The sequence below is a fragment of the Dermochelys coriacea genome, chromosome 2 (assembly GCF_009764565.3).
Source record: "Dermochelys coriacea isolate rDerCor1 chromosome 2, rDerCor1.pri.v4, whole genome shotgun sequence".
Taxonomy (NCBI): Eukaryota; Metazoa; Chordata; order Testudines; family Dermochelyidae; genus Dermochelys; species Dermochelys coriacea.
In genome coordinates, this window is record NC_050069.1 from 77,802,063 (window position 1) to 77,828,634 (window position 26,572).

General features: G+C 41.0%; 1 protein-coding gene across 9 annotated transcripts in view; it reads right to left on the reverse strand.

The window, feature by feature from the left end:
- Nucleotides 1-26,572, reverse strand: part of LOC119851151 (E3 ubiquitin-protein ligase RNF138) — a 69,625-nt gene that overhangs the window by 11,301 nt on the left and 31,752 nt on the right. For 7 of the 9 annotated variants that reach the window (XM_043507907.1, XM_043507906.1, XM_043507909.1 and 4 more), the window contains 8 exons: nt 21,332-21,350; nt 21,105-21,155; nt 20,964-21,007; nt 19,533-19,605; nt 15,521-15,638; nt 5,131-5,309; nt 2,162-2,380; nt 31-183 (listed from right to left, as the gene is read on the reverse strand). In XM_043507907.1, coding sequence (XP_043363842.1) covers nt 31-183; nt 2,162-2,380; nt 5,131-5,309; nt 15,521-15,638; nt 19,533-19,605; nt 20,964-21,007; nt 21,105-21,155; nt 21,332-21,350 — 856 coding nt within the window. Of the gene's footprint in view, nt 1-30; nt 184-2,161; nt 2,381-5,130; nt 5,310-15,520; nt 15,639-19,532; nt 19,606-20,963; nt 21,008-21,104; nt 21,156-21,331; nt 21,351-23,949; nt 24,060-26,572 lie in introns of those variants that run through there. The other 2 variants (XM_038390498.2, XM_043507914.1) reach the window with 2 other exon arrangements.

The window sequence follows — 26,572 nt, forward strand, 5'->3', positions numbered from 1 at the left end:
TCAAAAGAGATAAGAATTCCTTTACATTACCTTTGCAGTCTCCCATATTGGTATGATCAGTATGAGGGCCGGCAGGTACCTGAGACACACGCTGCCAGTCACCGTTATCTTCTGAACTTTGAATCATGCCGCACACATTTTCAAGTTCAAAACTGCATGTGTCCATAAAGCTTAGTGAGGAAGCTGCAAGATACAAGAGGAAGAAAGTGATACATCTGAATTCTAGTCTTCCAAAGCTGGTGTTGGAGAGAATACTAAGACATTAGGCTCCTATGGAATCATATGCATCCACCAATCACATCAAAGTCAATATGAGTTGCATGTTTAGCACTTCACATGACTGGGCCTTTAATTACCTGTGACAGACTGGAGTGGGATTGACCCAAAGTTTGGGTTCTTTTTCAGCAATCATGAACATCAGGTGACACCATCGCACCTGAGAGATCCATTAATCATCTTCTGCATCTCTAAGTGTTGTACTGATATTGTGTAATAGATAGTTGCTTATAAAAATGATAGCCCAGATCCTCCAGTCCTTGCTCAATCAAAATGACGATAGACTCTCCTTCCCCTTCAGATCTCCATCTCCTCCAGTTATCCCAGGCATGGCCACCGGTTTTACCAAAATTTCCCTCATGACATGGTTAGACTACTAATTTTGGAATATCAGTTGAATGTAACACCGAAGAGCAGTAAAGAGGACATGATTTAGCTGAATTTTTAAAAATGTAACACAAAAACCTGTTTGCATTTGAAACCTATGGTTGCATCAGCCCGTGGAAATTTTGAACATTTTGTCTGTCTCATATAAAAATAAACTAAAACGATACTGAGTGAATGCACAACACGTAGTTTAATAATAAATATTAAGCAGACTGTAAGGGAAAATACAGGCCAGATTTAGGTCTCTGTCTAAGCTAGGAAAGAGACTGGGTGAAATCCTGGCCCCGATGAAATCAATAGCAAAACACACATTGACTTCAATAAGCCTATGATTTCTCCCATTGAGTGGATGTGAATGGAGGTAAGTATAAGAGATATAGAATGGCACCTGTGTAGTGAGGAAATAATAAAATGTGCAGAAAAGACAAAGAAGTGGTTGTATCCAATTTACAAAAGGGGGAACAGTCAGAGTTGCAAGAGATAAGGGGAGGACCCAGCTATGACCCCAATTCAACAAAACATGTAAGGACACCTTTAATTTTAAGCACATATGTACATCCCACTGACCTCAAGTGCTTCATGTGCCTAAAGTTATGCATGTGTTTAAGTGTGTTGCTGAACTGGGACCTAAGCAAGCAAAGAGATTTTTACTAGGATCTTGTAGAATTTTAATGTTCATACTTATTGTAAAATGTTTTTTGAAACCATAATTGTTTTTATAAACATAATGTCTATTGATGCATGATTTGCTTGTTGTGGTGGTGAGGTTACCAAAAAAGTTATGATCTGCATACCAGGGTATACTTATCTGAACCGGTTTAGCCAATCACAATTACAGATTTTGAATCCCCTTTGATAATGGAACCATATACTATAATTCTCCCTCCCTTGTTTTCATTCATCTTCTTGAATTACATGGCCTATGTGCAGAGGTACTGGTTTCACGCTATCACCATACTGTATATAGACTGGATTTGGAAGGGATTTTAAAAACAAACAAACATAATTTCTTCAGAGAAACACCCCACAGTGTAATTTGATGACACACACCCTAGATCTCCCAAATTGTGAGAGGTAAAGGTGCAGCCAGTGCAGATATAATAGAGACAGCAGAGATGTCAATTTTTCTACAGTGTCTACTGCAACTACTGGGGAATCAAAAAAACTTTGTACAACAAAGCATGTCTTAAAACAAGCACCCAAGGGATGAATACAAATCAGCTGCCTAGTAAAGGTGTCCTTTAACTAAAGGTCAAATAAAATTGCAGAGGGAGCTTTGCATTGCTTCTACACAGCAGGACTCCTGCAGGAGTGGTCTGTTATTTCTAGCTGTCTTAAATGCATTGACATTTCTGGTGCTCTTAACACATCCATTTTTCTAAACTGTTGGCTTCTCTTTTACTGGTGCTAGGTGAGTCCCATAGGGGTAAAATTTTCTTGATTTCTTGATAATGAACAGGAAGTGCAACAGTGATTCAAGAGAACTTGAAAAACTCACTGCAGTTGTATAGGCGATTTAGCTTCTGGAGATCATAATCACTGAAATCCATTCGTTGCCCAATCACATCCATGAATTCTGGTATGTTAGTTACTATGGTTGGTTCAGTTCCATTCATGAACGACTTTTTACTATAGTGCATCACAGAAGTATAATCGTAAGGAACATTCAGGGCACTTGATGTTTTATCGTCGTATGTATTGAAATTGTGTTCTTTACCTAATGAAGAAAAAGAAGGGAGAGGCAATTGATCAATCAGGCTATAAAAGTTACCTAAAATACATATGTGTACAGTCTGCTTTTACATTAAAAAAACTTTGTAATTTAAGAGTTCTAGGACTGAGTCAGAGATTTTTAAGGGCAAAAGGGAGCACTATGATTATTTAGTCTGCCCTGCTGCATAACACTGCCCATAGAATTTTACCGCATGATTCCTGCATCAAACCCATACCTTCTCATTAAACTATAGCATATCTTTTGGACCTCCAGTCTTGATTTCAAGACTTCAGGTTACGAAGACTCCGGTACATTCCTAGGTAAGTTGTTTATTTACTATCATTTAAAAAACAACAACTTATTTCTGGCCTGAAATGTTTGTAGCTTCAGCTTCTGACCATTGAAACTTTTGACTTTGGATGGTTTAATATAAAACTTTTTGATGTATGGCTGGTAACTCCTAGTTCGCATGTTGCACCAATAGCATACACCAGGTTGTCTGTTCTGTTTTCAGTTTGCCTTGTGAGAACACATGGTGGTAGTTTGCTGTGAACTGAGGGAATAGCATTCTTGGGGTAGAGATAGGCCATGGTGCTTTGCTTCACAGCAGGGCAGGAATTGGAGTACATTGTTGCAGGCATGACTGGGGCTGGTTCTTCAGCTGGCTGGCATCAAGGTCCTAGATCCCCAAAAGATCCTGGCTCCCAGGGGACAGCTCCTCTCTAGCATAGGCGCCAACTCCAGGGCTGCAGGGCCCATGGGAAAAAAAATAGTGGGTGCTCAGCACCCACCGGCAGCCCTGCCAATCAGCTCCTCCCCCCCCCAGATACTAGACACTAGAGAACAGAAGTGCCAACTTTCTGAGTTTCCCGTGGGGTGCTCGACACCCGCTCTGCCCCAGGCCTTTTCCAATTATCAACATCCCTTTTGAAGTGTGGACACCAGAACTGGACACAGTATTCTTGTAACTGTCTCAGCACTGTTGTACGCAATGGTAATAATGCCTCCCTATTTCGGCTTGATGTACCCTTATGTTTCATGTCTGGTTATTTCACTTAGCAATACATAATCTAATAAACCAGGGGTGGCCAAACTGTGGCTCTGGAGCCACATGTTGCTCTTCAGAAGTTAATATGCAGCTCCTTGTATAGACACCCACTCCGGGGCTAGAGCTACAGGCACCAACTTTCCAATGTGCCAGGTGGTGCTCACTGCTCAACCCCTGGCTCTGCCACAGGCCCTGCCCCCACCCCACCCCTTCCCACGCCCTCCCCTGAGCCTGCAGTTCCCTCGCTCCTCCCCCCACCCCTGAGTCTCCTGTATGCCATGAAACAGCTTATCGGGAGGGGGAGGGGCTGATTGGCTAGGCTGCTGGTGGGTGGGAGGTGCTGGGAACAGGGGGTAGGGGAGAGCTGATGGGGGGCTGCTGATGTATTACTGTGGCTCTTTGGCAATGTACATTGGTAAATTCTGGCTCCTTCTCAGGCTCAGGTTGGCCACTCCTGTAATAAACCATTTAGAGCAGCTCTCAATTAACCCTCAGAACATATCCCTATACATATTTTCTAGACTTTTTTAAAAAAAATCATCTCTTTGAAGCTAAGGTTTTAAATTTTAAAAAGGTTTTTAAATTATTTTATTAGTCTAAAAAAAGAGCATCCATGTTCTAGCTTTGTGGAAACATATGCAGTGTTGTTGTGACTGTGTTGGACCCAGGATATTAGAGAGATAAGATGAATGAGATATTATCTTTTATTGTACTAACTTCTGTCTCTCTCACCAACAGAGGATGGTCCAATAAAAGATACTACCTCACCTACCTTGTCTCTGGAAATATTATAGCATTTAAAAAATGTTAACAGCAGTGTTACCTGCTGATAAAGCATCAGTAAAAAATAATTAAATACCAATCCAGATACAGGTTAAATTAAGTCATTCTCTGCAATATATTTGTGCACCTGCAGCTCCTGGCTGATCATCCATAAATAAAATGTATTTGATCTAATAGTTATGTCTTTCAGTGTTGGATTTTGTAGGTGTTCTTGAGTTAGGAAGGAACGGAGTTCATATTCAATACCATAACCTTCATGTTGCCTGACAAACACAGGCGATCACAATGAACCGAAGAAATAGAGAACAATAAGATTCCTGAGACGGCCTCAGTTGTGGAACAAGCTTCTACCTCCCTTGTCTATAATAGTCCAAGATTGTTGAACTCACATGCTGCATGGCTCATATTTTTACCCAGGTGACTGTTTAAGGGGGTTGGGAACGTTAATGGGAAAAGAGTCCCATAAGTTGGGTGGTATCAGTGGGTTGTAGTTTGCTGGGATTTTCCGTGGTTTGCTCCTGGTTTTGATTTGATTGCACTGGGTTTTTGTTTGTTTTTTAAATAATGTCAAAAGTGTCTAGAGAAGTGGGTGGCACCATTGTAAATTACAATAAATGAATCCAATTATTTTACTATGCTCCAAAGCGCTCCCTATTCTGGGTATTACACCTGGCAGACTGAGGCCCCAATCCTGCATTAAGGCCTCCAGAAAATGACTTGATACAGATGCTAATAAATAGGTCTATTGCCCTAATTAGATGTCCCTTAACATTTACCTCTTTGGTGTGAGTATTGGTTAAAATAAGCAAATTGAGGTGATGGAATCAAATTTTTAAAATCCTACTGTAGCTGAATGAGATGTTACACAGATTAATCTTCTCCATTGCCTTAAGTGAAAATAAAGCAAATGAAAATGGTTTACCAGATTGAATTCTGTCCCACATTATGGAGACATAATCATCCCGGTCGGATCGTGATTGCTCATGCCAGAATCCAAGTGCATGAAGGAACTCATGTTGAATAGTTGCAATCCTGTCACAGTTGGCTCCAATTGAGAGTTGTTGCTTCCCTTCTTGGCGGTTCCCTATGTAGGACCAGCAACTAATAATAAAATAAAATGCAGGACAAGATCTGAGAAATACATAACTGATGTCCCCCAATAATATTTGTAATCAGTCTGCTCTGACAGGTACAGTTTAAATGTAAGAGTTACAAAGTTTTAAGAAATAATGTGTTTGCTACACAGAGAATGCATTTCTTTTTTTCTATAATTTATTCTGGTTTAATATGTTTGGAGTTAGTTCTTCAGACTTGTCCCTTCCTCTAATATTCAGTTTAGTGGTTTTCACGGTGTTTGTATGTCTGGAACTTGTTTTGTTTATATTGGTTTATTTCTTTAACAGGAAAATGTCACAATACTAATAACAGAAAGGGTTGATGGGTGCTAAGATATGGGATGTAGACCTGAGGTTGAAAAGGATCCTAAAGGGAGCGGGAAAGAATCCCCTAATTATCCTTCATGTGGGAACAAATGATACGGCTAGATTCTCGCTGGGAAGTATTAAGGGAGACTATGCTAGGCTGGGGAAGACACTTAAGGAAATTGAGGCTCAGTGATCTTCAGTGGGATCCTGCCTGTTCCTAGAGAAGGGCAACAAAGGTGTGACAAGATTATGACTGTCAACAGATGGCTTAGGCAGTGGTGCTATAAGGAGGGCTTTGGGATGTATGGCCACTGGGAGGCATTCATGGACAGAGGACAGTTCTCTCGGGATGGACTTCATCTGAGTAGGGAAGGAAATAGACTTCTAGGATCAAGGCTGGCACAACTGATAAAGAGAGCTTTAAACTAGGAATTAGGGGGAGATGGTTGGGAGATGTCCAGGTAATCTCCACGCCAGATTTTAGCATTGAGAGGGAAGAAGACAAAGTAAGAAAGGATACAGCCGTGGGTAGGAGAATGTACATAAGGAGCGAGGGCAGTGTGGATACTAGTCTAATAGGTTATACTGGCTGTAGAATGACTGTGCCTAATAGGGAAAAAATGTGAGCGAGGCCAAACAGCAAAAATTAAGATGTTTGTACACCAATGCGAGGAGCCTAGGTAACAAAATGGAGGAACTAGAGCTACTGGTGCAAGAAGTGAAACCAGATACTATAGGGATAACAGAAACATGGTGGAATAGTAGTCATGACTGGACTACAGGTATTGAAGGGTATGTGCTGTTTAGGAAAGACAGAAATAAAGGTAAAGGTGGTGGAGTAGCATTGTATATCAATGATGAGGTAGAATGTAAAGAAATAAGAAGCGATGCAATGGATAAGACAGAGTCCGTCTGGGAAAAAAATCACATTGGGGAAGATAACTAGTAAAGCCTCTCCAACGATAGTGCTTGGGGTGTGCTATAGACCTCCGGGACCTAATTTGGATATGGATAGAGCCCTTTTTAATGTTTTTAATCAAGTAAATACTAATGGAAACTGAATGATCATGGGAGACTTTAACTTCCCAGATATAGACTGGATGACCAATGCTAGTAATAATAATAGGGCTCAGATTTTCCTAGATGCGATAGCTGATGGATTCCTTCATCAAGTAGTTGCTGAACCAACTAGAGGGGATGCCATTTTAGATTTAATTTTGGTGAGTAGTGAGGACCTCATAGAAGAAATGGTTGTAGGGGATAATCTTGGCTCAAGTGATCATGAGCTAATTCAGTTGAAACTGAATGGAAGGATTAACAAAAATAAATCTGCAACTAGAGTTTTTGATTTCAAAAGGGCTGACTTTCAAAAATTAAGGAAATTAGTTAGGGAAGTGGATTGGACTGAAGAACTTATGGATCTAAAGGTAGAGGAGGCCTGGGATTACTTTAAATCAAAGCTGCAGAAGCTATCGGAAGCCTGTATTCCAAGAAACGGGAAAAATTCATAGGAAGGAGTTGTAGACCAAGCTGGATGAGCAAGCATCTTAGAGAGGTGATTAAGAAGAAGCAAAAAGCATACAGGGAGTGGAAGATGGGAGGGATAAGCAAGGAAAGCTACCTTATTGAGGTCAGAACATGTAGGGATAAAGTGAGACAGGCTAAAAGTCGAGTAGAGTTGAACCTTGCAAAGGGAATTAAAACCAATAGTAAAAGGTTCTATAGCCATATAAATAAGAAGAAAACTAAGAAAGAAGAAGTGGGGCCGCTAAACACTGAGGATGGAGTGGAGGTTAAAGATAATCTAGGCATGGCCCAATATCTAAACAAATACTTTGCCTCAGTCTTTAATAAGGCTAAAGAGGATCTTAGGGATAATGGTAGCATGACAAATGGGAATGAGGATATGGAGGTAGATATTACCATATCTGAGGTAGAAGCGAAACTCAAACAGCTTAATGGGACTAAATCGGGGGCCCCAGATAATCTTCATCCAAGAATATTAAAGGAATTGGCACCTGAAATTGCAAGCCCATTAGCAAGAATTTTTAATGAATCTGTAAACTCAGGAGTAGTACCGAATAATTGGAGAATTGCTAATATAGTTCCTATTTTTAAGAAAGGAAAAAAAGTGATCCGGGTAACTACAGGCCAGTTAGTTTGACATCTGTAGTATGCAAGGTCTTGGAAAAAATTTTGAAGGAGAAATTAGTTAAGGACATTGAAGTCAATGGTAAATGGGAGAAAATACAACATGGTTTTACAAAAGTTAGATCGTGCCAAACCAACCTAATCTCCTTTTTTGAAAAAGTAACATATTTTTTAGATAAAGGAAATGCAGTGGATCTAATTTACCTAGATTTCAGTAAGGCATTTGATACCGTGCCACATGGGGAATTATTAGTTAAATTGGAGAAGATGGGGATCAATATGAACATCAAAAGGTGGATAAGGAATTGGTTAAAGGGGAGACTGCAACGGGTCCTAATGAAAGGCGAACTGTCAGGTTGGAGGGAGGTTACCAGTGGAGTTCCTCAGGGATCGGTTTTGGGACCAATCTTATTTAATCTTTTTATTACTGACCTTGGCACAAAAAGTGGGAGTGTGCTAATAAAGTTTGCAGATGATACAAAGCTGGGAGATATTGCCAATTCAGAGAAGGATCGGGATATTATACAGGAGGATCTGGATGACCTTGTAAACTGGAGTAATAGTAATAGGATGAAATTTAATAGTGAGAAGTGTAAGGTTATACATTTAGGGATTAATAACAAGAATTTTAGTTATAAGTTGGGGACGCATCAATTAGAAGTAATGGAAGAGGAGAAGGACCTTGGAGTATTGGTTGATCATAGGATGACTATGAGCTACCAATGTGATATGGCTATGAAAAAAGCAAATGCGTTTTTGGGATGCATCAGGAGAGGCATTTCCAGTAGGGATAAGGAGGTTTTAGCACCATTATACAAGGCACTGGTGAGACCTCACCTAGAATACTGTGTGCAGTTCTGGTGTCCCATGTTTAAAAAGGATGAATTCAAACTGGAGCAGGTACAGAGAAGGGCTACTAGGATGATCCGAGGAATGGAAAATTTGTCTTATTAAAGCAGACTCAAGGAGCTTGGCTTGTTTAGCCTAACTAAAAGAAGGTTGAGGGGAGATATGATTGCTCTCTTTAAATATATCAGAGGGATAAATATAGGAGAGGGAGAGGAATTATTTCAGCTCAGCACCAATGTGGACACAAGAACAAATGGGTCTAAACTGGCCACCAGGAAGTTTAGACTTGAAATTAGACGAAGGTTTCTAACCATCAGAGGAGTGAAGTTTTGGAATAGCCTTCCCAGGGAAGCAGTGGGGGCAAAAGATCTATCTGGTTTTAAGATTCTACTCGATAAGTTTATGGAGGAGATGGTATGATGGGATAATGGGATTTTGGTAAGTAATTGATCTTTAAATATTCAGGGTAAATAGGACTAATCCCCTGAGATGGGATATTAGATGGATGGGATCTGAGTTACCCAGGAAAGACTTTTCTGTAGTATCTGGCTGGTGAATCTTGCCCATATGCTCAGGGTTTAGCTGATCGCCATATTTGGGGTCGGGAAGGAATTTTCCTCCAGGGCAGATTGGAGAGGCCCTGGAGGTTTTTCACCTTCCTCTGTAGCATGGGGCATGGGTCACTTAAGGGAGGCTTCTCTGCTCCTTGAAGTCTTTAAACCACGATTTGAGGACTTCAATAGCTCAGACATAGGTGAGGTTTTTCGTAGGAGTGGGTGGGTGAGATTCTGTGGCCTGCGCTGTGCAGGAAGTCAGACTAGATGATCAGAATGGTCCCTTCTGACCTTAGTATATACGAATCTATGGGATTGTCATTGATACTGCAAAAACCCCAGAAATGAGGAGCTACATAAAAATTAGTTGCTTGCGGAAGATGCTGGCATTGACAGCCCTGAAGAATGAAGCCATCTGTATAGCCTTAAATATAGGGAGACAAGTTGAGAGAGGTAATATCTTTTATTAGATCAACTTCTGTTGGTGAGAGAGACAGACCTTTTGGTTCTGAAGGAACTCAAATATGAAATTGTAGAACTAATTGTGGTATGTAACCTAGCACTTAAATCAGCTTCTATACCGGATGACTAGAGGATAGCTAATGTGACACCAGTTTTTAAAAAAGGCTCCAGAGGCGATCCTGGCAATTACAGGCTGGGAAATCTATCTTCAATACCAGGCAAATTGGTTGAAACTATAGAAAAGAACAGAATTGTGTTCAATACATTGTGCTCCACACAGGTTTTGTAAAGGGGAACTATGCCTCACCAATTCATTAGAATTATTTGAAGGAATCAACAAACATGTGGACAAGGGTGATCCAGTGAATATAGTGTACTTGGACTGTCAGAAAGCCTTTGACAAAGTCCCTCACTGAAGGCTCTTTTGCAAACTAAACAGGCCTGGGATAAGAGGGTAGGTCCTCTCATGGATCAATAATGGATTAAAACATAGGAAACAAAAGATCAGAATAAATGTTCAAATGTTCAGAATGGAGACAGGTAGGTAGCATGTTTGCCAGGGATCTGTACTGGAACCAGTGCTGTTCAATGTATTCATAAATGATCTGGAAAAAATGTGGAAACAGCAACATGGCAAAGTTTGCAGATGATACAAAATTACTGAAGATAGTCCAAAGCTGACAGTGAAGAGTTACAAAGGAATCTCACAAAACTGGGTAGCTGAGCAACAAAAGGCCAGATGAAATTCAATGTTGATAAATGCAACGTAATGCAAACTGGAAAACATAATCCCAACTACACATGCGAAATGATGGGGTCTACATTAGCTGTTACTGCTCAAGACAGAGATCTTGGAGTCATTGTGTATAGTTCTCTGAAAACATTCACTTAAAGTGCAGCATCAGTCAAAAAAAGCTAACTATGTTGGGAACCATTAGGAAAAGGATAGCTAATAAGACTGAAATATTGTAGTGCCACAATATAACTTCATGGTATGCCCACACCTTGAACACTACATGAAGTTCTGGTTCCCCCATCTCAAAAATGTTGTTAGAAATGGAAAAGGTACAGAGAAGACCAACAAAAATGACAAGGGGTCTGGAACCGCTTCCATAGGAGGAGAGATTAAAAAGACTGGGACTGTTCATCTTAGAAAAGAGAAGACAAAGGGGGGGATATGATAGAGGTCTATAAAATCATGGATGGGGTGGAAAAAGTGAATAAGGAAGTGTTATTTACCCCTTCACATTACTCAAGAACCAGGGGTCACCCAATAAAATTAATAGGCAGCAGGTTTAAAACAAACAAACAGAAGTACTTCTTCATACAGCACACAATCTACTTGTGGAACTTGTCACCAGGGGATGTTGTGAAAGCCAAAACTATAATTGGGTTAAAAAAATAATTAGATACATTCCTGGAGGATAAGTCCATCTTGACTAATTGAGTACTATGCTCTGGATATCCTTAAGCCTCTGATTGTCAGATGCTGTGACTGGATGACAGAGGATCGATCACTTGATAACTGGCCTGTTCTTTTCATTCCCTCTGGGGCACCTAGCATTGGCCACTGTTGAAAGGCAGGATGCTGGGCTAGATGGACCATTGGTCTGAGCCAGTATGGCCAGTCTTATGACCTTACACAGAGCTGTTCTTCAGATCAGCAGCAGTCCAGCTTCCTGACAATATGCCCCAACCTTTACCTAAAGAAAGCACATTTATGGGTAAGCAGGTAATTCCTCAGTCATCGAGTTCTTGATCTGTTGTGACGTTGCTAAGAAGAGTGTGAAGTGTAACGATCATTTGTGATGTGGAGACATTTCCATTAAGAACTGACTGAGACCATCAACTCATTTCACACAGAACAGCAGTCAGATGGTAACAATTTTCTTTTGTTACTGATGTCATTTGCATTTAAAAAGACAACCTAGACATTAAAAGACTCCATATCCCATTATTAATCTTCTGAAACACCTACTTCCCCACCTCTCAATGCAACTTTTATAGAAGCATGCAAATCAGATACATCTATGTAAAGGAGAAGGTGATTTATCAGATCTTTTCTGGGGTGATAAAGTTTTATGAATCTGTATGTCATCCTCATGAATTTTATACTGCTGCCCAGACTGTACCCTTTAGAGTAGGGTTATTTAATCTGCAGAATGAAACAATCAAAGTTATATATAACAGAGTGAAAAATGATTAGTTATTGCCCTTTTACTCTGTCCTATAACAGCAGAACATGGGCAAACAGGCAAACTAAATGGCAGTAAGGGTGGAACCAATTTGATAAATTACCTGTTGAAACTTGCCAGTCAAGAGGTTGTAAAGTCATATAATTTAGCTGTATTTTTTAAAGTTTATGACTACCAATAACTTTTACTGATAAGCTAGTCAAGATGATAAGGGTAATCAAACTAACTGTAAGCATATAAGGAAGGAATTTCTCCTTTGCACAGCATTGCATAACTTAGCAATGAAGGCTAGATACATTACCAGACTAGATGGGCCAATGCTTTTATCTGCTATGGCAAGTTCTAACAGAGGTACAAAAAGGAATATAATGGCGATCGGATGTCTAACATAGTGAATGCCAGTGAAAATGGGGTAGGATCTGAGTCTAAAATAGGGAAAGAACAAGTCAAAAATGACTTAGACAAGTTAGATGTCTTCAAATCAACAGGGCCTGATGAAATACATCCTAGAATACTCAAGGATCTGACTGAGGAGATATCTGATATCATTAACAATTATCTTTGAAAAGTCATGGAAAATGGGAGACATTCTAGAAGACTGGAAAAGGGCAAACATAGTGCCCATCTATAAAAAGGGAAATAAGGACAACCTGGGAAATTGCAGACCAGTCAGCTTAACTTCTGTACCCAGAAAGATAATGGAGCAAATAATTAAACAATCAATTTGCAAACACCTAGAAGATAATAAGGTGATAAATAACAGTCAGTATGGATTTGTCAAGAACAAATCATGTCAAATCAAACTGATAACTTTCTTTGACAGGGTAACAAGCCTTGTGGATTGCGGGGAAGCAATAGATGTGGTATATCTTGACTTTAGTAAGGCTTTTGATACTGTCTCACATGACCTTTTCATAAACAAACCAGGGAAATACAACCTAGATGAAGCATAACTGGTTGGAAAATCATTCCCAGAGAATACTTATCAGTGGTTCACAGTCATGCTGGAAAGGCATAATGAGTGGGGTCCCGTAGGGATCGGTTCTGGGTCCGGTTCTGTTCAATATCTTCATCAATGATTTAGATAATGGCATAGACAGTACACTTATAAAGTTTGTGGATGATACCAAGCTGGGAGGGGTGGCAAGTGCTTTGGAGGGTAGGATTAAAATTCAAAATGATCTGGACAAACTGGAGAAATGGTCTGAAGTAAATAGGATGAAATTCAATAAGGTCAAAAGTACTCCACTTAGGAAGGAACAATCAGTTGCACAGAAACAAAATGGGAAATGACTGCCTAGGAAGTTGTACTGCGGAAAGGGATAAAGGGGTCATAGTGGATCACAAGCTAAATATGAGTCAACAGTGTAACGCTGTTGCAAAAAAAGCAAACAACATTCTTGGATGTATTAGCAGGAGTATTGTAAGCAAGACACAAGAAGTAATTCTTCTGCTCTACTCTGCACTGATTAGGCCTCAACTGGAGTATTGTGTCCAGTTCTGGGTGCCACATTTTAGGAAAGATGTGGACAAATTGGAGAAAGTCCAGAGAAGAGCAACAAAAATGATTAAAGGTCTAGAAAACATGACCTATGAGGGAAGATTGAAAAAATTGCATTTGTTTAATTTGGAGCAGAGAAGACTGAGACGGGACATGATAACAGTTTTCAAGTATATAAAAGGTTGTTACAAGGGAGGAGGGAGAAAAATTGTTCTTACCTCTGAGGATCAGAGAAGAAGCAATGGACTTAAACTGCAGGAAGGGCGGTTTAGGCTGGACATTAGGAAAAATGTCCTAACTGTCAGAGTAATTAAGCACTGGAATAAATTGCCTAGGGAGGTTTTGCAATCTCCATCATTGGGGATTTTTAAGAGCAGGTTGGACAAATACCTGTCAGGGATGGTCTAGATAATACTTAGCCCTTCCATGACTGCAGGGGAATGGACTAGATGACCTCTCGAGGTCCCTTCCAGTTCTGTGATTCTATGATAATGATGAGATTTATTAAACACCATTGGCTAAATCTTGCAATTCTTACTGTTGAAGTCAGTGGGAGTTCAGAAGTCCAGGATTTAGCCCTACATGGTCTTTTTTGATTTGGCTGCTAAAACACCTGGATTTCTGAGCATGGAAAATTCATAGGTCTAGGGCCATAGATTCATAGGTTAGGTTCAGCATTGCAATGGCTAATGTTTAGGCGTTCTGCCAGCTAGTGGAGTCCACAACCCTGAGTTAGGTGCCCAGGCTCCCAGTCCCTATAGAATGCATGAGGAGAGTCAGGTGACAAGAAATAGGATCCACCAAAGCCCAGCATGTTATTGAGTGGGGAGTCGCCTAAGCTAACAAATAGAAAATGCAGAGAAGAGTGGTTGGCCTAAACCCCACTCCTCAAAACGATAATAATACCTTAAAATAATACCTGTTCCACTTTGCATCAATAGTCATTAGAACAGGGCCTGAAACTTGGACCTCACACATCCCAAGTGGGATGGGTCATTCCAAGAATCATTATCATTGTCTCTCTGGCCCAATGCCTTAAGTATTTCACACAAAGTGGAAGAGATTCAACAGGAGAGACAGGCATCCCTGAATACTTTATAGTGCAGTGGTTAGGGCAGCCCCCTGTCGCGTGGGAGACCTGACTTCAAATTCCTGCTCCACGTAGGTGGAGGTGGGACAGAGGTGGGATTTGAACCTGAATCTCCCCTCTCCTGGGTGCATATGCTAACCATTGAGCTAAAAATTACAAGGAGGTGGCATTACCACCACTAATAGTGTTTCATGTGAAACCTGATCTATGAGGCATGCTCTCAATATGCCTACTGGAATGGGCCCCACAAGCAAGACAGATGGGGCTATGCCTAGTTTGAAGATCTTGCTGGGGCATGGATGTGAGCTGGGTGTCAGGACTGAAGTGGCTGTGTGCATGTCCAGTGGCTGAAATTTAGGTAACTACAGGGTTAGGTGGCAGCTGAGCAGGGGTTTTGAGGATCTATATTTTGGAGTTAAGTGCCTAAATCCCTTTGTGGCTCTAGCCCATAGCATTCAGATCACACTTGCACCTTGGTGGTTCACTATTAGTACACAGGTCTATAAAGTAAAATATTTATAGTGGAAGAACAAATAGCCTGGGGCTGACTTTGTACCATTTTCCAGGCACAGGTGGGAGTCAAAACAAGCCTGCTATGTCACTACCCATATGTAATTCCCTTTATTATGGTCGGACAAATTTGCAGTCCTGCAGTCTAGGCTGTGGCATTCCTATTGTGGGGAATTTTTTTTATAAGACAAATTTAGTAGGAGAACATGAGGATAGAACTTCATATGCCCAAAGGCCAAACAAGAAAAAATGATTTGATCAAATAGCTTGATTTACCATGAAAGGTACCATGTCTGTTAAGGATTCAGTTCTGTACTCAGTTGCATCAGTACAACTTCCACTGGGTCCTAGAGTGTTTGTTTGCAAACAAGTATAAAAAGGGAAAACTTAACCTTTATCAAGTTCATACCAGGTTTTGGGCTATTATAGTTTTCAATGTGTAAAATCTGAGAAATGAATAGGTTGAGATAAGAAATTATATTCCATTCCCAGTTTTTGGAGAACATACTAATTAGTGCAGATAAAAACTGGCCATATATCCAAATGGAATGAGAATTTGTCATTTTTTCCTCTTACCCACTGCCCTTGAACACTGATATATAATTTTTTTCTCCTTCCCAAGGTTTGAAGTCAATACAGGTTTTTAGGCGATACCGTTCAAATGCTTTGAGGATAAGTCCTTTAGCATTCATTTCTGTAAGAGAAACAAATAGCATTGTTATCAATATAGGGCCAAGTCCTAAGGTCCTTGCTGAGCTTTTATAGACCTCACTCTGACAAACTACTATTAAAATCTTGGAGTTTTTGACAGATTAAGGATTGAGCAAAAATTCAGTAAAGGCCTAAGAATCTAGACTGCTGGAAAACTGTATTCTACCTTTGTTTTATCTAAATATAATACAATATGTTTCATAGGTGATTTCAAAACAATTAAGGTGCATTGGGAGGTGGAGGGAGCAAGGCAAGGGAGTCAGCCTCTGAAACAATCAATGTGAATTGAGGGAGGGGGGACAGAGCAAAGCAAGGAAATTTAACTGTTTCATGTACCAGCAGTGATGCAAGTGGATATATCAGGCTGCAATTCTTTCTGGCTGTGTGCAGGTTACTGCTCAGTATCTTTACCTTTGCTGAAAAGGGGACAGACAGAGGCTACAGCTCAAGGCAGTCCCAACAGAGCCCATGGACTGGAAGGGGACCCAAGACAGACAGTATTGCAGCAGGGCATGGGGGCTCACATGTGCGGGGGCTGCTACTGCCCAGGCTGGTGTGTTTAATAACCCAAGGCATAACCCAAGGCAGCCTCATGGACTGAGGGAGGAAAATGACCAAAGGAAAGCATCCACGCATTCGGGGGGGCAGGCTGTGTGGATCAGTCAGCGAAGCTGTTCAGCAAATGGTCAATGACGTTGTTTCTGAGGTTTTCTCCACAGCATTACGGTGCTTCAGACGACACAAGGTCACCTAGAACCAGGATGTTCTCTTCCACCGAACACAAGGGATGGCAGTAATGCTGATCTCGGGGGTGAGTGTAATCTGAACCACATAGAGGTTGGGGGAATGGGTGGCAGAGGTGGTATCCAGCATTCCAGCCTGGCAAGGGGTGGCACTTGCAGGAGCCACAGCCAGTGCAGGGACCTTGCTCAACCAGTCACTCAGTGAGTTCACCTAAGGGGAACAGGAGTCAGCCTATTGGGGTATTAAATACTCTGGGCCCAGGAGTGGGAGGTCCAGAAGCCTGAGCAGACCCACCTAGGGGTGGCACCTTCAGTGTGGGCATTGATGGTATTACACAGCTGCTGCAAGCTAATCTGAATTTACTACAGCTGCTTCAGGCAGCTAGATGTGAGGGGTCTGCCTGCACAGGGTGACAGGGTAGGCCCAGCATGGGCTCAAGTTTGGGCAGCAAGACAGGGAATGGCACATGGGAACTCATCGGCCATCAGGGCATGTAACCGCATGGGACAGAGTAGACACTCCCGGGAGGTTTCTGGGGGAGCAGGGCTCTGCGGAACTCCCTCCATGCAGTCCTGAATACAATTATGCCGGGGTGGCTTACCCGATGGGAGTTCACCTACTCAGTACAACTAAATATAAAATCCTGAGAGGCGAATTCGTGGATATAATATCCCTATGGCACAGGGAGGTGTTAATAAACTGTAAACAGGGGCAAGACAAGCAAAAGAGCAAAGTGCCCAAGAGGCCAATGGTGCCTAGAACATGGGAAAATTCCTCATCAAATTGCCTTCCTCATCTAGGCGGGTGTTACAGTACAAGTCTACCCAGACAGCAGCCCTGCCTTTGTTAAGTATACGGATATAATTAGGTGGGCACACAATATGTTTGGGGGCATGTCATGAGCAGTTTCAATTAAGGGCAGCAACACAAACTGGGATAAGATGGCATCACACACTGTGGTTGCAGTGGATGACACCAAGGGCGCCAGGGGTTTGTTCATATCGCAACAAGCTCAGAAGGGGCCCCAGGCATGTAATAGTATTTGCTGGGCATTTATTAGTGGTGGTTGTTTTCACAACCCCTGTAGATACAGGCATGTTTGCAAGATGACTACTGCTGGCAATTTTATTTCGACAAGGCTATGCCCATGGGCTGTTCAGTATCCTGTGCAGCTTTTCAAAAATTCAGTACAATGGTGCACTGGGAAGGGGTGCAGTCAGCAGGACTAAACTAAATAGTGCATTATTTGCATAATTTTTGTTTGCAGGGCGAGCTGGGTCAAACGCATGTTTTCACCTGTTGGACACATTTCAGGCCCTGGCTAAATAGTTGGGGGAACCCATAGCGAAGGACAAAACAGAAGGCCCTTCCACTACATTAACCTACCTGGGACTAAGCTGAACTTTGCTTGCAGGGTTGTTGCCCTGGAGCAGGCATTTTGTGCCCGGCTGGCAGCAGCAACGGACAGCATAGCCAGGCCACACCATTACATACGAGTCACTACAGAGCCACTACAGAGATGAAAGAAGACTTGTGGGTGTGGGAAAGTTTTCTAAGTCAATTTAATGGTATCATTGTGGAGGGACAAATGGGTATTAGTTTGGGGATTGGAGGTAATATAAGGATGTGCTTCTGGTGTGACAACATGACAACAAGGTTATCAATCGCCAAACTTCTAGATCACACAGGGTTGTGAAGTTGGTAAGGGCATTTGTTCTCCAATGCTTAACCTTCAACATCTGTTTTTTCTTCCAAGCACATGCTGGGCATGGATAATGGCATAGCAGACGCCTTATCTCATTTCCAGTTTGCCAAATTACGTAAGCTACGGGCTCTCTGGAACCTTGGAATGTCATGTGGTTGGTGGAATGGTCCAGCTTACAAGTTGTTTATTTTGTTTTCTTTTAAGGAGTCTTGTCAATTCAAAGATCCAGAGAATGAGTTGCCTATGCGGCCCTCTGTTAAGGGCGGTTGTTGCAGTACTGGGTCAAGGACAATGCAGCTGCTGGTGCCCCTTGACGATCACACATGGGACAGCAGGTTCTTTCTCCCGAGTATGGCTGCTAGCCAAGAGGCCATTTGGAGATGTCTGGGAACTCGAAGGGGTTGGGGGGAGGCAGCCAAGCAAATGGCTGGTGCCTCCTTGGGGCGAATGTTCAGTGCAGATACTCCATAGGGAGGGCAGCCAGTGACCAGATAAATGGCCTAGTAAAGAACTTAAAAGGAGGTACTGGATAAAGGAACAGAACGGGGGAGGGGGTTGGGGACTCCTATGATTGGTATGTCAGGGAGCCAGCAGCCCCACCCCCACCATTCTCATAGCCCTCCTTAGCCCTCTTACGAGGCTGGTGGATGGTAAGGTCCAAGCCATGGGTCAGCTGGGGAACCTGGATAGAAATAAAGGGAGGGCTGGTGGAAGCCCCGGAGAATTGATTTGAATAAGCATGGATTTGCTTGCACTGTACACTTTATCTGCTGGTGGTCCCAGACCTCTATATAATAAAGTTGCAGCCAGATTAAAACCCATAACAAGTCACCTGTCCTTCTTGCGGTATACCCAGACAATTGTATTCTACCTTTGTTTTGTTTAAGCATAATACGATATGTTTCATGGGTGATTTTTATGTATACAATATAAGATGATGAGTACATAATGCTTGATCCTGACAGTTGCTGAGTGCTCTCAACTGCTACTGACTTCAGTAGAGTTTATAGGACCAAGGATTGAATAAAAACTGAGTAAAAACTTCAGATTTCAAGCAAGTAAAGGGTTATAAACACCTCACTAGCATTGTTCAGATCCTTGAATGCAAGCAATACATCTGGGTCATCTCCTCTAGGAGACTTACTTGGCTTAAATCGGTTAATCTATTTCTTCATCTATTCATATCCAAACTTTTTGTCACTCTGAACCGTGCAAATGGAAAGATGAGATTCCCTAAATTAAAAAAGATCCCCAGTAACTTTTTTTTTCTTTTCACTTAATGCAGTGTCATACCTTAGGCAGATGACTTTAAAAACAAACTTGTATTTAAAACTAGTGCAACTTTTCAACCAAAGCAGAAACTATTATTTATATATATATATATATATATATATATATATATATATATTTCAAAGGCAAATACTGTACCCAGGCTATCCTCAAGGACATATGGGATGGTGAGGGGCCACCGATAGTTGTCACCAATAATGGAGTTTCGTTCCTGTATTTGAGAAGGAAAATAAATGTGAAGAGTTCAGTAAGGGATGACATAGGAGTAGGCAGCAAAAACAAAATTTAGTAGCTCTAACCTGCAAGTAAGAAATATGTTTCTTGTGAATCTGTGTGAGTAGTTGAGAAATAAGCTTAGGAGCACAAATGCTGAGGAAGATGGCCCAGTGGTGTAGGCCTCAGGTTTGAAATACTAGAAACCATAGGCACCGACTCCAGGGGTGCTCCAGGGCTGGAGGACCCATGGTAAAAAAATGGTGGGTACTGAGCACCCACTGGCAGCCCCCTTATCAGTGCCTCCCCCTCCCCCCCCCAGCACCTCCTGCTTGCCATCATCAGCTGTTCCACAGCATACAGGTGGCATTGGGAGGGGAGGAGCGAGGTCGGGGTGTGCTCGGGGGATGGAGCAGAACGGGGCAAGGCAGGAGTGAGAAGAGGTGGGGCGGGGATGAGGTCTGGGGGAAAGGGTGGAGTGGGGGTGGGGTCTGCGGTGGCGCTGGGGGGGAGTACCACCCAGCACACTGGAAAGTCGGCACCTATTCTAGAGACTTCCCAGGAACAAAATTTCAAATCCCAGCAGGGTCAGCTAAATCCTAAATTCCCTGCCATTTAGGAGGGTTTGTCTTTCGTTATAATATAAAGTCCTATCTGCTCTGCCTGGACATTAACATCCTATGACTCTTTTCATAAGTTTAGGAATTTGTTCCAGTGGCCTTGACTAAAACTACCCTTACTGTCACTGATCATCTGCTCCCATTGAATTAGATAGCAAAATTGCCATTGACTTGAAAGGAATTAGGCTAAAGTAGATTGTCAGGTATTCCCACTGGGATTCTTTGAGATATAATGCAATGATTTTTTGACGTGAATAGGGATACCAGAGGGATGTTCTAAAATGAGATGCTAATCAAGGACCTAAACTTGCATGAGGAGGCAACTCACATGAGGAGGAAGGGTTTGCAGGGAAGAGTCTGAAGTTTCATATGCTGACAAATATTGTGCAGAATTGCAAATAAACTAAGGATATCTCAAGCGCGCCTGTCTGCATGTGATTAATGCCAATACTCTTAAAACTACAAGTCTAAATCACAGTAAGGGAAATAAGAAGTTTATTACATTGATCTAATGGATGAACTGATTTTTATTCTAGTTAATGCTTCTGTAAATTTACATGACTCATTCATTATCTATGACATTTTGTACAAATACATTCCCAAATTATTTCAATTTATTGTTACATAAACAACATTTATGGCTAGTACAAGCTGGATGGGCTGAGCATGTTCAGATCAGCCATGCTTTATATTACATAAGTCAATAACACATTTCTGGTTTTATATTTGAACTCACCCCATCAAGTTTGATATCTCCCTCAAAAAGGTTCAGTCCTAAAGCTAAAAAATAACAGCTGATTAATATTCAGACATTGTACTGATCTCTCACTGTTGCAATGAAACTTTCAAAATATGAAAAAGAAAATTAAAAAATGACCTTCATTGATGTCCAAGATATCTCGATCAATTCCACCATCTACATCTACTTCTGAAAAACAAAAGGCAAGTGAGATAGAACATTAGTCTTTGCTATTATCTTTATGAAGTGTGAAAATTAATGTAATAACAATAATAGTAATTATAAATCTGTCCCTGCTGTGTTTGAGCTGCTGTTTTTGTTGGCTGCCTTCAGCGCACTCATATAGAACTCTAAACAGAACTCACCAAATGACTCTGGAGTAGGCTAGTGAGGGAGAAAAGAAGAGACAGATTATCAGGATGCACAAAATGAAATGCTATGAACATTATTCTTTTAATAATTTTACAGATCCATCTTGAGCTCAACTAACAGCATTTATTGCTGGCCACTTTCAGTGTGTTTTAATAGGCTACAATTAGGTTGCACTGGGAACCATGTGGCTGTTTCTGTGTTCCATGCACTCAGATGTTCCGGTATAGAGTACAGACTAGATAAACCGAGAGATCCTTTCCAGCCAATCTTCCCTGATTCTATAATCTCAATAGCCCTCCATTAAATACTGAAGTTTTATGGCACTTATGTCCTACCATCATATAGATCTACCTTTAAAAAAATGTTATTGCATAGTACAATGGCTAACTAATACAGATATGCCATGGGAATGATACCAAAGAATTTTCACAGACTCCATCTGCTTTTGAAGAATCCAATCTTGTAAATTCTTACTCACACATGTAGCCCTCACTTACATGGGTAAAGACTACCCCCACCCAAGTAAGGGTTGGCAGACTCCAACTCAGCTTGCATAGAATACATAGTTGTCATCCTGTTCATTTTCCTAGGCTTATTTAATTTTCTTTGTACATGGAGTCTGATCCAATGTCCACTGAATTCAGTAGGAGACTTTCTAGTGTCTTCTACTGGGCTTTGGATCAGGCTCTTAAGGGGCCAAATCAGAGCAGTTTCATTGAGAGGAGTCAATGAGTGCAAGGTTCAGGATGAACGTAAGGAAATTAAACCAATCCTTGGAATGCTTCTTATTAGTAGGGGTTTTTTTAGAGACTGGTAATGAAAGGAGGAGGAGCCAATTTATTTCCAAACAGCAAAAAGTCTCATAATTCAATTAATGGTGATCTGATTTAGAAGTAATTAATAATCACCTTGATAGTTAATCTGACTAAAATTAATCCCCCAAGAATGATTTAATTAATATTGTCAGTTTCATGATGGTTTATCCAAAAATTGAAATAACAGTTTCTATAAATATAATTTAAAAAAAAAAAAGCTTTATCCAAAGTGCTGAATGCCTTTAGTGCCATTAATGAAAGGTAAAGCATTTCTGTGGTCGCTATGATTACAATCACAATGCCTCTTGGCTTCAAAATCCATCATGCAAATACATACATCACAAAGCTAATTTTTTTTCCAGTCTACGGACAAGATTTTCCAGCTGCATCAAAACTTTCATAAGTACAACCATAAAACAATTTAATTGATTCTAATTTATACACTCCTGGTGAGTAAGAGAAAGCATGAGTGGGAGATTATTCAAATACCAAATTATTTCCAATTCTTCATGTAATCAAATCCAGCCCAGGTCAGCATTGACTGAAAACTGTCACCAACTGATGGCTTCAATGTTGAAGGAGTTGGTGATTTCTTGCTAGATAGGGGCTTAATCCTTACTCATATGTAGCTATGGAATCCAACAAATCCCAGTGAAATTACCTATTTTAGTGCGGATACTTGTGTGTGTAAAGATTACTCAGGGGAGCACCAGCTGCAGGATCCGGCTGCAGGTGTCCATAACCTCAAAGCCAACACAACTTACCAGAATGCCAGCACCTACTATTTTATGAATAGCTACAATTTTGTACATTTATAACAAATTTACAATTACGAATAACAGTGTGCACTGCTAGCTGACACTAATTAAGGGTGTGTCAAGGAGAAATCCAGTTAGTCCACTGAATTACTATTTTAAAATCTAAATGGAAGACGTTTCCTCTTTCCTGAATAATTTACTGTTTGTGGTTTATTCAGCCTAACTTTGGGAAACACTTTGAGGCACATGAATGATGTTATATACATTAAAATGTAAGGTGGCCAGATTCTGCCACCTTAACTCATATTAAGTAATACATTGCTCCATGAGTTGTCCCAGTGATACCGACATGAGAAAAGGTACCAGCTCCTGGCAAAGTAATAACAGGGTAATCAGACTCTCCACTTCCACCCACACAGTGTTTGTCTGACCCACAGATTCACAATATTGTGTGCTCCAAATTCTTGCAAATCACACTGAGTCTTATTCACAGAAGTGGGAAAATACTGCATTTCTCTGGAAAAACATAAGGCAGTATATAATTTCAAAGTTGCTATTGTTGTATGTTGTCATAAAATAGCTCACCATGGGTTGGGGAAGCTGCTAGCACAGCCAAAGAAAAGCATGTCCAGCTTGACTAAGAGGGCATTCACTTCCATGACATCTTTATTATATTAAACAAAATACTTGATATCACTATCTATATTCCAAATAGTAGAATAGATTTTACCACTTATCCTGGTTCAGTGCTGGACTATGTATTCAGCCAAAATTGCTATAGAAAAGTCAATGGGAGTTCTGCCAGAATAAGGAGTGTAGGATCAGGCCCTCTAGATATAGAGGTGGACTGATTATAAGTAGCAGCAAGAAGAAATCTACTCAGAAAACAAAATTTTCTGTGTTCCTCCTCAATGTTCTTAACAATTGGAGAGAACCACTCATTTGCAGGAACTATATGCAGCAGTTTTTCTTTTTTTCACAAGCTTGTCAGGACCTATATTATACTTCAAAATGTAAAGATTGTCTTTGTTTTCTTACCAGACCACAGCCAACCTGAAGAAGAGACCAAGTCAGGAGCACAGGCACAGACAACATACCCATCTTGCTTTACTCTGCAAAAGGCTATGACTCAATTTCAGAGCAACTTTCTACTTAAAGAAGTAAACGGAATACTTCAGAACCTTTGCCCTAGGTATCTGTAGCTAGCTGTTTTGTATCTTTATCTTAAATTGTCCAATCAGTAAAGTCTATTTCTTTTATCAGATTTATTTACCACCATACATGTGTTCATTGAGATCATTAATGCATATTTTACAAGTAACTTTTCCTTATGAAAAACAAGAGTAATAATACTTAGCATTTATTTTGAAAAATAATCACAAGAATCCTGTGAAGTAGAGAAATTATTATTAATATACCTATTTTACAGAAAGGGAAACTGTGGGAGAAAGTTTGTGACTTTCCTATGACCACATAGGAGGTCTTGTCAAAGCCAATGCTCGAATTTGAGACTATGCTTCTCTATATAATGCCTTTCACTAACTTGAAGTACTGCATTTGTCAATAAATTGAATCATGGTATCCTGCTGGATCATTTACAAGTTTCCTCAGATTGAATTTATTCATTTTGGTATTACCATTTTGTTATCCTTGAACATAGTTCTACTTCTGTCTAGATTTTGTTTAGATTCTTGCCAGCCTTAGTTAAGCCTTCTACTATTTTGCATACATAGTGGTCACCATTTGCCAACACACATCCCACAGAGATCTAAGATTACCACAAATGTTCCTTATACATAGAATAAAAGGTACCTAAATTTGGTAAAATAAGGTAGCCATGAGTTTAATAAAAGAAAAGGAGGACCTGTGGCACCTTAGAGACTAACAAATTTATTTGAGCATAAGCTTTCGTGAGCTACAGCTTACTTCATCGGATGCATTCAGTGGAAAATACAGTGGGGAGATTTATATACACAGAGAACATGAAACAATGGGTGTTACCATACATATTGTAATGAGAGTAATCAGATAAGGTGAGCTATTACCAGCAGGAGAGTGGGGCTGGGGTAGTGATAATCAAGCTGGGCCATTTCCAGCAGTTGACAAGAACATCTGAGAACAGAGGGGGGAGGGGAGGAGGAAATAAACATGGGGAAAGAATTTTACTTTGTGTAATGACACATCTACTCCCAGTCCTTATTCAAGCCTAAGTTAATTGTATCAGTTTGCAAATTAATTCCAATTCAGCCGTCTGTCATTGGAGTCTGTTTTTGAAGGTTTTTTGTTGAAGAATTGCCACTTTTAGGTCTGTTATCGAGTGACCAAAGAGATTGAAGTGTTCTCCAGCTGGTTTTTGAATGTTATAATTCTTGACATCTGATTTGTGTCCATTTATTCTTTTACGTAGAGACTGTCCAGTTTGGCCTACATGGCAGAGGGGCATTGCTGGCATATGATGGCATATATCACATTGGTAGATGTGCAGGTGAACAAGCCTCTGATACTGTGGGTCATGTGATTAGGCCCTATGACGGTGTCCCCTGAATAGATATGTCGACACAGTTGGCAATGGGCTTTTTGCAAGGAAAGGTTCCTGCATCGCCGATAAGGTCATGGCAAACCTGGTGGCTGAACTTTGTGACTTTGTCACCATCCATAACTATTTCACATTTGGGGACAATATATACCTTCAAATCAGTGGCACTGCGATGGGTACCCGCATGGCCCCACAGTATGCCAACATTTTTATGGATGACTTAGAACAACACTTCCTCAGCTCTCGTCCCCTAATGCCCCTACTCCTACTTGCACTACATTGACGACATCTTCATCATCTGGACTCATGGAAAAGAAGCCCTTGAGGAATTCCACCATGATTTCAACAATTTCCACCCCACCATCAACCTCAGCCTGGACCAGTCCACACAAGAGATCCACTTCCTGCACACTATGGTGCTAATAAGCGAAGGTCACATAAACACCACCCTATACCAGAAACCACACTGACCGCTGTTCCTACCTACATGCCTCCAGCTTTCATCCAGACTACACCACACGAGCCATTGTCTATAGCCAAGCTCTACGATACAACCACATTTGCTCCAACCTCTCAGAGACAAACACCTACAAGATCTCTATCAAGCATTCTTACAACTACAATACCCACCTGCTGTAGTGAAGAAACATATTGACAGAGCCAGAAGAGTACCCAGAAGCCACCTACTACAGGACAGGCCCAACAAAGAATATAACAGAACGTCACTAGCCATCACCTTCAGCCCCCAACTAAAACCTCGCCAATGCATCATCAGGGATCTACAACCTATCCTGAAGGATGACCCATCACTCTCACAGATCTTGGGAGACAGGCCAGTCCTTGCTTACAGACAGCCGCCCAATCTGAAGCAAATACTCACCAGTAACCACACACCACACAACAGAACCACTAACCCAGGAACCTATCCTTGCAACAAAGCCCGTTGCCAACTGTGTCCACCTATCTATTTGGGGACACTATCATAGGGCCTAATCACATCAGCCACACTATCAGAGGCTCATTCACCTGCACATCTACCAATGTGATATATGCCAGCAATGCCCCTCTGCCATGTACATTGGCCAAACTGGACAGTCTCTACGTAAAAGAATAAATTGACACAAA